The sequence below is a fragment of the Empidonax traillii genome, unplaced genomic scaffold (assembly GCF_003031625.1).
Source record: "Empidonax traillii isolate 1590-97213 ecotype Southwest subspecies unplaced genomic scaffold, ASM303162v1 scaffold950:size228733, whole genome shotgun sequence".
NCBI lineage: Eukaryota > Metazoa > Chordata > Aves > Passeriformes > Tyrannidae > Empidonax > Empidonax traillii.
The window spans coordinates 74,135-84,763 of NW_020956143.1; the positions used below are offsets into that span (position 1 = coordinate 74,135).

The 10,629-nt window shown below is 50.0% G+C and overlaps 1 protein-coding gene across 1 annotated transcript in view; it reads right to left on the reverse strand.

Moving 5' to 3' along the window:
* The window catches only part of LOC114067664 (CUB and sushi domain-containing protein 2-like), a 54,383-nt gene extending 43,997 nt beyond the window's left edge, over window positions 1-10,386 (reverse strand). The window contains exons 1-2 of the mRNA XM_027903254.1: window positions 10,183-10,386; window positions 9,777-10,036 (exon numbers count right to left, since the gene is read on the reverse strand). Coding sequence (XP_027759055.1) covers window positions 9,777-10,036; window positions 10,183-10,187 — 265 coding nt within the window. The 5' untranslated portion in view covers window positions 10,188-10,386. The remainder of the gene's footprint in view (window positions 1-9,776; window positions 10,037-10,182) is intronic.
* Between the last annotated feature and the right edge of the window lie 243 nt (window positions 10,387-10,629).

Consider the following 10,629-nt stretch of genomic DNA (forward strand, 5'->3'; position numbering starts at 1 on the left):
AAGAAATACCACAGTTATCCCAATATTCAGCCAGAATGGCCTCTTCTCTAGGGATATAATTTCCTTCCTTCAAAACTTTCTCGTTCAAAATTGTCTCTTAATCAATTTTGACTGTTCCCTCAGCGCCAGAACTCCTCTACACAGCCATTGTCAGCATAATAATAATACCAGGCACTCACAGAGCTATTTCCATCTTCAAAGCACTTCACAGGCATTAACCAATTAATGCATATTCTCCCCGTGCTGCCTCTGGTGTGAGGAACAGCCTCGCTGGGCATTCCTGTGACTTCCCCTCATGGCCTCTCAGTGCCTCCAAAATCCTTCCCTTCAGTCAAGGAATCAGAGTGGAATTTGGGCTGGAAGGGCCCTTAAAGACACCTCCCACCAGCCCAGGTTGCTCCAACCCAGCCTTGGGCACTTCCAGGGATGGGGCAGCCACAGCTCCTCGGGGAGATCCCACTCTGGACCCACTCTGGACCCGTTTCCAAGTGGCTTTAATTCCATTTGCCATCAGAGCTCTGTCCAGCTCCAAAGCCCAACACTCCTACAAGGCCCCCGAGGGTGGAACCTGGGACAAGAAAGATCTTTGGTCTCCAAATCTCGTCTCAATCTCACTAAGAACTCAGGAAACCCGAGCCTGGAAATTCCCACCACGGTAACAATTCCATCAGATGGAGAACTGAGGGTTTAAAGGGAATAACACAGCGGGCAAAGCTCCTTAGCAAGAACCTGCCCTGTGCTCTGGGGGACTTGCAAGAGGGTTCTTTTCCCCCTCCTCACCAAGTTTTGGATTCTAGTCTGTATTTTTAAACGTCAACTGATGAATTTGGGTGGCTTTTCAGGCATTTTTTTCTCCATGGAAAGCCCAGAAGTTACACAAGTCTCCCTTTAGGAGCTGCAGGGAGATCCCTTTTTAGCCCCCAGGGCTCAGAACAGGGACACACATGAAAGTTCTGTATGAAATGACACAGAAGAAACTACTTCAGCTAATTGCCATCACCAGGATCTTACACCTCCAGAGATAAATTAAAAATACCACTCAGAACAAGCAGAGAATCCACTCACTAAAAGCTCTTCACTCCTGCACCACAATTCTCATGTTCTGTGTGTATTTACAAGTGCTTTGAGATCTTCCAACAAAACCCTCTGCCAGGCATTTGTATTACAACAGCTCACACTTGTATTATTGTATTTGAATTACAAAAAGAGCCCGACAGAAAGCCATCTCTCCTGGGAATTTTTGTTAGGATATAAATCCAATTTTTACTTGATTCCGTTAACAGCACTTTCATATTCACTTCCTTCGAGTGTTGCAGCACTTGATATTTATTACCTAATGCCTCCCTGTCACCTTGAGCAATCAAGGAAAGTCACCTGAAGTTGAGAGTGCACAGAAAAGTGAACAGCAACTGGGGGGATGCTCTGCTGCTGCTGCTGCTGTTACAAAACCCACACTCACTTTTGTCCTGTTCTGATCCAGGTTAGTACCCAGCACAACAACTTTTCTCGTCTTCAGCGATCCGCTCACAAATATCCCCAAATATTCAGAGGGTCAGTGTGCAAAGTCCAAGCCATTTCCACGCAGTTTCTGCATCCCCTGACCTCCATCTGCACATAACTAACAAACTCACAACTCACTTCTATCCACGTCAGGTCGGGCTATTTTATTTTTTCTTTCACCTCCCCCGTTCATTTAAAAGCTCATTTTCACCCATAGACATAATTCCACTTCATCTTAGTTTTCAATCCCCAAAGCAGATCAATACCTTTCTTCTCCAATCTACGTAGCCCTCAATCAAGGAGTTAACAAGGGGTGAATGGAATCGACTTGGAGGTTCAAATTGGGTATTTTTTGTCAAAAGTCTCGTTTGTTAACTGCCCTCATGGAAAAGAAGGGAAGAAATTCTCAGTTAAGAGCCCAAAGCATTAAGATTCCTGGGCAAAAAAAAGGGTTGGGGATGGGGGTTTAAAGCATTCTTTATTAAAGCAACCAACCAAAGCCTAGAAATTCCAATACAGGGGTATTCCCACCCTTGGAAGAGCTGCAGGATCTGCAGGACAGGCCATCAGAGCCTGAGGGAACTGGAGCCTCAGAGTGGGGAACAGAAGGGTCAGATTGTCCCTCTGACCAATTGTGTTAAACCCACCCTGGGAACAAAGTCCCCACTCCCCATCCTTCCAGCACTTCATTATTCCAGCAGGTGAACCTTATTTTAATATTAACAGGCTGAGCCCTCCTCCAAGTGGTGCTTAACTTTAATGGGACATCTGGGGATGGCTCCTGGCAGATGTCCAGAGTCAGGAGCAGTGCCTGACCTTTCCCTAATGGAGACAAAACAACAATAGAGGCACATCAACAATATGCTGCACGATGCAGGAAAGGGGCTTTAAAAACCAGCCTCGACTTTGGAAAAGCACCAGCTCCATTGTCCTTTGGAAGGAGAGCTCCTTTCTGGGAGCAAATCACTTTTTCCTTGCTATTATTACTCGGTGCCTGAAAGGGAGAAGGGACACTGAGGGGTGCCCTTTGTCACAGCAGAAATGAGCTGCCATTTTCTGTCTCTCCAACGGGAACTGCTCACCACTGACCAATAAAACCCAAGTCAGATATTAAGGAAACCCAACTCATCCCTGCTCTTTCGGGCAACAGGCTCCACCTCAGGCCATCTGACTCCAACAGCAGTGACATAAATGCCATTAAAAAAAAACTCTATTTCCAACTGTGCTTTCACTGCTCTAATTAAAAAAAAAATATTGATAAACTGCTGATAAATAACAGGAACCATAATAAGCAAACAAGTTCTCCATTTGATCTCTGCCATCCTGGAGACATTCATCTTCTCAATTAGCTAGATAATACTATTAGGACAGTACTATTTTTCCCCTCTGCAGACAAGAAGCTGAAGTTCACAGAATTAAATAACTGCTTCCAAGGCAGAGTGTGGGGCAGGTTAAACTCAGAAGGTCCAGACCATCCCTTCTGCCAATATCCTGCTTTTCTAAAGACCAGTATCCAATCCCCTGGTGCTTCTGGCACATTCTTAGAATAAAATCTCCTCCCTTCCCATCTCTACTGAGTACCTTGTGCTTTAAAATCTGCAGGCTTGGCTAAAATATGGATATAAAGATATAAAAACTGTAAAGGCAATTCCACACAAAATGCAAGAGGAGCAGAGCAACCCTTGCAAAGCCTGCATTTGATTGCATTCCCGGCTTTTTTTGACGAGAACACTTCTTGAAGTTCAGCAGCAGACAGACAACTTCCAGCTCAGAATGTCATTCACAATTAATCCCAAATTGTACATGAAATGGTTGAATTCACTCCACGCAATCAAGGGAGAGAAGCAGGAGCAGGAGACCTGTGCAAGCTCATCAACGTGGTGCAATCTGTACCTGCTGAAAGCTCCTCACAAACACCACCCCCCACCCCCCCAAAGATCTCTCTCTGCAGAATAAATCTGTAAATCATTCGAGGATCCTGCCAATCCTCCCTGTCCCTGTTTTACAGGTGGGGAAGGGAAGCAGAGACAGAGCCTCACACCCTGAGGGACCTCCAAGTGCCAACAGCCACGGGGAGCAGCAGGAATTGAGCTCTAACAACTTCTGCAGGTCCAGGGAGCGTGGAAATAACGGGAGAGCACTGAACCAGAAAATCCCCAGTTGTGGTTAATTCTCCAGCTGTGATTAACTCGTCTCTCTTGGCTGTTCCAGTCCTCCCCTGCCCCTCCCAGGAGCGTTGGCTCTGGGATTAGCAGGCTGTGACCGTGGGTGGGTGGGTGGGTGGAAGTCTCTTGGTCTTCACTGAACTGACAGCTACAAACAGGTAAAATCTCTACACTGGAAGAAATTCAGGTGGCACTGAGGAACCCAAATAAAGCCATTTGATTAGGACAGAGCAGACTCCACGTTCCAGGGAGCTCATGCGAGTCGGAGGCCAAAAGAACAAATCTTCCCTTCCTTTGGTTTTAAAACGTTCCAGATAAAGACACCTTTATTTGATATTCATTGTTGGTTTATCTGCCTTGAAATGGGAACTGCAGACACCTTGATAAATGGATTGAGAAATTGTTCTGTTTCAGGGTAACCACTGTGAAACACCTCGGCATCCCTTGGCACAGGTAGAGCTTCCACCTCGTCCCAGCATCTCCAGAACCACCTGGGAAGCAGCACTGGGGCATTTCTGAGCTGATGTTTGGGGTGTCAGGACTCACAGGGGTGAGATCTGCTCTGTTCTTGCCTCTGCTGGGTGATTCTGGCTGAACCTTCCCATACCTGGCTCTGCCTCCCACCTTCCCCCACCTCCAGCACATCTCTGGGCACAAACTGCAGCAGGAGGAGAAATAAATGCCTTCTAACATGAAGGGAAGGGGGAAATAACTTCCAGCAGGATCTAGGATGCTGTAGAATCCCTTCTGGTTTGCTGGAGAGCAGGAGTTGCCTCCTGAGGGCTCCAGGAACTACAAAGCCCAAACGGCAGCGAGGGTTGAGAATTTCTCGTGGGAGATCTCGGCTGCAGCTCCAGCCCACGAGTCCTGCACGGCTGATGAAGGTACAAAGCTGTGTCCTGGTGACACTGGTGGCCTTTCTTGTGCGTGGTCCTTGGCCAAGCCTGGCTTGAGAAGCCAAATCCCAGCTGTGTGTGGGCAGAAAGTCCCTCTGGGTTGTGGTTTCCATCCACCTTCATCCTCCAACACTCAGGAATTGTATCCAGTACCTGTGGGTAGCTTAGACTGTTCACTCTGCCAGGCAAGGGTTGAACTCCAGGTGTATCCAGGAGGAATTTCTTCATGGAAAGGGTGGTGTGGCATCGGCAGGGGCTGCCCAGGGAGGTTTGGAGTCCCCACTCCTGGAGGTGTCCCCAGGGAAGCCTGGCCATGGCCCTCAGTGCTCTGGGCTGGGGGACAGGGTGGGCATCGGGCACAGGGTGGACTTGGTGATCTTGGAAGTCTTTTCCAGCCTCAGTGATCCAGGGATTCTGTGTGCTTAGCCCTCACTGCACAGGTCAGGCCCCAAAGCTGCTGACTGCACCACTCCATCAACACGCCGATGCCACATCTCGCACGGACGTTTCTGCAAGTCATGTTCCACTTCCTCCAGCTCCCCCAAATGTAGGCCACCGGTTCATTTTCCAGCAGATTTTTGCAGTCAATAACGGGGAAGGATTTAATTTTTTAATTACTCCCCTCTCACACATCTCCCTGGCAACCACAGCTGCTCCAGCCCTCGCGGTTACGAGATCCTTCTCCTCCAGTGAAAGTCAGAGAGCATCAGATCTCCCCACTCCAGGATTATTCTGACCCCTCAGAAACACCCAGCAGGACTCTGACACAGCTCCCAGTTCCCCTCTCATCCAGCAGTTCATTACTACAGGGTGATGCCTGTACCTTGTGAGGACAGAAAACCCCTGCAAGGAGTTGAATGAGGGAATGCACCTGACACTGGGAAGAGAGGAGAAACCCCACACTGTGCACTGAGAAGTCCCAGTAAAAAAAAAAAGAAGGAAAACACCCCAAAAAGTCTTCCACTTTCCTGCCAGGGAGGTACAATTCCCATACAAGCTCCCTGCAGCCTCCATTCCTGCAGGGCAGCAGAGACAGTGGAACAGAGTTTATTTGATTTCTTTAATCAGTTCCTGAACCTCCCAATGCCTAAAAACATGGAAGAGAGTAGAGAAGTATTATTTAAAATCCACTCAGCTAAGCAGAGCTTTGGTAGAATTTCACTAAAGCCAAGGCAAAATTACTCCAGCCCCGTGTCTCTGGATACTCCTGATAAAAACGGAGTTAGCAGGAATTCTTTTGCAGTACTATGGACACAAAGAGAGTTAAGGCTGCCTGACCTTGCCCCCAAACTAACCCTCCACATTATCATAATTTCCTCTGGTCAAGATCCAGGCCAAACCCAAGCAGGGGCTTGGCAGGGGGGGGCACCAGCAGGGACATAAGCACAGCTGTGAAATTTGGCATTTCCCAAACAAGCGGCCTCTCAGGAGCCAGAGCAAGGCAACAAGCAGCACGCAGTAATTCCAGGGCTGGAAGTCCTTGGAGCACTGGTGGGAGTGGTTTACAGCAAACAGGGGGGCCAGGAATTAATCTGCTCATGGGGACGAGCGAAGGACAACGAGGCACAGCCAGAGCTCAGGGAACTGCCCTGTCTGGGGCAACAGTTCCACCACACCCTGAGCCCCAAACCACCCTGGCCAGGGGCAGATCCAGGGCAGATGGTGTGGATCACATCCCACACCCCCACTCTGACAGGCACAAGCTCCTGACAAGTGTGGGAGAGCTCTGGGTGCCACTGCAGGGATCCATCAGCAGCTGCAGACAGGGTGTCCCTGCGAGGGACAGAGTGACAGACCCAGCTCAGCGGTGAGAGGAGCTGGAGCTGAGATGTTCCTCAGCAGCTCTGAGCAGCCACAACAATCACAGGCAGGCAGTGACAGGCAAGGGACAACTGCACAGCAAAGGGAGGGGTCTCTGCCCTGGATGGGGATCCCACTTAATCCAAAGAATGAGGAGAAGGGAAATCACCTGCAGAGTGGGCCTGGCAGTGCTGGGTTAGTGGTTGGACTGGATGATCTTAAAGTTACTGGACTTTTGGAGTAAAATTCCCAACTCCCAACTGGGATTGATGCCCATGTGCTCTCTAATGTCCCTGGGCCTCACCTCTCTGCAGTACAACCACACACCAGCACCTTCCACAAGCCAGAACAGACTATCAAAGAGGAGAATTACAATCAACAACTTCCATCCTTAAAGGGAACATCGTTTTTACAGGATGCCTCACTGAGAACCACACTGAGAGCAGCTTCACACAGGGCTGTAACCATGGTAAAGGAACAGGCAACAAGCCTGTTGATTTAAACATGAATTCTGGTTTTACTGTATCCCATTCAGGATTCATAATGTGCCTTTGGACAGACCCCAACTCTCATTCCAGCTCAGGTCTTTAATTGAAGTTTGATATAAACCCATCATATTTACCAACTCCACCTCCTACTGAACTGTCTCCTCTCATTTATTCCACTAGTCCTACATAATTAAAACCACAGTGAGTGTTAATTAACCCCTCATGGCCCCTCACTGAATTATCAGTGCAGGTTAAATCTCTGCAACCAAACCCACCTGCCCACTGCTCCTGACCTCACCTTGGAGTCCAAACCAAAACTCATGAACAGTTTCCCACTCCTCAGAGTCTGCCAAAAACTATTTTCCATCAAGAAAAAGGAGACTTACAGTGGGTTTAAAATTGAGGAGATGATGTTTCAAGCTGGTGCATCCCCCCTTAGCCCAGCACAAACCAGCCCAGCACAGCGTGTAAATAACGGCATCGAGCCCCTGTTACACCAGGCCTTCCAAGGACACTTTACCTGTGCACATCCACACACAGAGCCAATATATCCCCCCCCAAATGCACCTAGCTAGCTGCCCAGCAGGGACAGAAGGCATTCCCGTGCCCACCTGAGTGCCAGTCAATAAATGGAATTCCAGGATCGCCCCCCATGTTTCGTTTCTGAGGCCACGCAACCGGCAGGCAAAGGTAAATCCATCGCCCTGTGCACGTCTAACAGCGTGAAATCACCACTGCAGCCTTCAAACTGAGAGGGGAACTACACACACCACCTCCTCTCCCCCCAGCACCCCCAAAACACGATGAACTCCCAATCCCCTCCCTGTTCCCCCCAGCTCGGGCCATCTCTGCCCAGACAGCTCCGTTATCCTGCCTTGCCACAGCAGCCCCAGGGGGAAGCACACGCTTTGGGCCCGTTTTTAGGACATTTTTGGGCAGCAGGACTTGCCCCACGGGCACAGCTGATGTGATGGGGGCAGGATTTCTTCCCCCCCCCCCCCCCCTTTTCTTTTTTTCCATTTTTAAGACGGCCAGAACTACGAATCGCTAGTTGTACAAACACAGCTCTGCTGCCACTCCATGGAACTCGCGGTTATTGCTTCCCACACAGACCCGGGGAACGGCAGAGGCTGGACACGAAGCCTCCTGGAACTTTGTTCTCCAGAGGTTCAGGATTTGCTCGGCGAAGGTGCTGGAAGTCCCAGCCCAGACTGAGCTGATTTTCACTGATTACACCCCCAAAACCCACCAGAGAGCTGCCAAGGGGTGGGTGCCTTCACCCCGGGTACATCACAGCACATCCAGCACCGAGCCACTGATCTCAAAGTTGGCATCTTGCTCAGGCAAAAAGATCATTGCTGGGATGCCAGAACCGGAGGGGAAGAGCTATTGATCAACGCCTCTGGCTCTGATGCAGAGGGAAAAAAAAACATCTGAGGTCTAAAAAGCTGTTGCAGATCTTCTGCTCACAAAGAAAAACAACACAGAGCATCAACCTCTGGGTGAAGGATCCAGAACAGAGAGCTCTGAACGCACAGAGAAGGGACCAGGGGCCTGAGCAGAAAGGATTAGACACTCTGCAAGGTACAGAGGGGAAGAGCCAGTATGAATAAGCTCCAGACAGCTCAGAAGAAGAAAGGAAGCTCCAAAGCCCTGAGAGAGTAGATCAGGTATTTAGGTATCTCTACATCAGTTTACTGGTCTGAGAAAAGCCCAGCAGAAGCTGCTGGAATGTGGACAGGCTGAATGTTCGTGGTGAAGGCAGGAAAAATGTTCACCACAGTAAATATCCATCCTTAATCAGGACTTGCAGGTTGGTTGGGTGGGTTTATACCCTTCCCTAACGTACTTCCAGTCAGCAAAACTGTTCAGCTCCACTGCAAGAGTGCTCAGGAGGAGCAGTTAATCCTCATTCTCCATCCCCTTAAAGGAGATCTGCCTTACATAATAAAAATCAGTGTTGCATTCCACATAAAGTTTCTCCCCCCCCCAAAAAAAAAAAAAAAAACCACCCCCCACCAAAGGCAGGGAGCTTTCATCCACATCCCCAGCAGCCACACATTCCTCCAGCCTCGGATACAGCAGACAAGACACCGTTCCTTGGAAACTCTGGGAAATCGGGGCACTGCACAGTGTGGAAGAGGAGCCACTGCCAAACACTCGGCTCTCCCACTCTTCCCCCTCCTACACACACACACACACAAGGACAGTCCCTAAATATTTGCTGTTTAACACCAGAAATAAACTTCAGTCCCTGCACATGCTTTAGCTCACGGAAAGGAGATGGGAGACAGCAGCAAACTGCCCCCGAATTCCAGTCTTCTCCCGCTCTCCTTCAAGTCAATAGGTGCATGTTCCCTAAAAACCACCCTGCTGAGGCCAGAAAGCTCCTCTGCAAGAGACATTCAACTTGGAAGGCAGGAGGAAGAAGAGGAAAGTGCTTCCATCTTCACGCAAGGCATCCAAAAATCTATTTTATCAGCTGTGGGCAAAACCCCAGAGTAGGGAAATACTGAATTAAGATGCAAGGGAAGGGCAGAGGGGGGAAAACCGTGCTGGCATTTCTCACAGTCATCGTGCCCATCACACACGGCAACTGTGCCCAAATGTGACCCACCGGAGGAAGGCAATGAGATCACACAAAGCCACCTTTTATCACCCCCATCGCTCGAATCCCAAAGGATGCTCGAGGGAACCACATCGTCCAGAGGGCTGAGGAAAATATCCTGGCTGCTGAAGGCGCCAGGGAAGCATGTGCCGACACAGCAGCGTGTGCAGGCAGTGCCACACACCCCCAAACCCCCCTCTCCCTGCCCCCCAAAACAGCGCTCCTGTCATTTCAGGAGCCGGGGATGATAAAAAAAGAAAATAAATTTAAAAAAAAAAAACGCTCCTAAAGTTGCCAGCGGTCTCTCCGTGCCACTTACCCGTCACGGATCCAGCCAGGAGCCCCACGGAGAGCAGCAGCACCCGGCTCCAGGCGCTCACCTCCACCGGCATCAGAGCCACCATCCCCAGCTTGCCCCAGTGCCTCCCGAAGCTGCAGCTGCATCCCGGCTGCTCCCATCCCAAGGAAGGTTGCATGTCAAAGGGCAGCAGGGATGGGGAGTGCTGGGGGGTTGGTGGTTCTTGCCGGGTTTTCCCCCCTTTTCCTTCCCCTTGGCGGTTGGGATAGTCCTCGGCTCGGCTGGATGAAGAGGAGAAAGGAAAGAGGGGGGGGGGGGAGGAAAAAAAAAAAAAAAAAAGCAGGTCAGGCTTGTGATTTCCTTTTTTTTCTTCTTCTTCTTTTTTTTTCCTTAATTTTTTCAGCCCAGGAAAAAAAAAAAATCCCACCGCATGGAAGGCTCTGAGCTTCTGCAGCTGGAATGAACCAAGTGTGGCAGCAGCTCGGGGAGAGGAGAGGCGAGGAAAGGAAAGGAGAGGAGAGGAGAGAGGAGGGCTGGGGCTGGCGCGTCCCTCCCGGTGGCTGTCTCAGAGCCAGCTCCTCGGCAGCAGCACCACACGCTCCTCGGGGATTTATACTTCTTTATTAGCCACTTGATTAATCGTTCCCATAGCTTTGTCCTCTCCTAAATGCTGGGGAGGGGAGGGGGGGGGGGGTCGCGGTGAGGGGCCACTAAAGGGATATGACTCGGCTGTGATACCCCCTCCCCAAACCCAGCACCATCCTCCCACCAGAGCCAGAGCCCACAAATTGGGCTTGGGCAGCGTGTTTATTTTTATGTACTACAGGTTTCTCGCTGAGGAACCGGCCCCCCAGCCCCCCATTTCACATGGAGT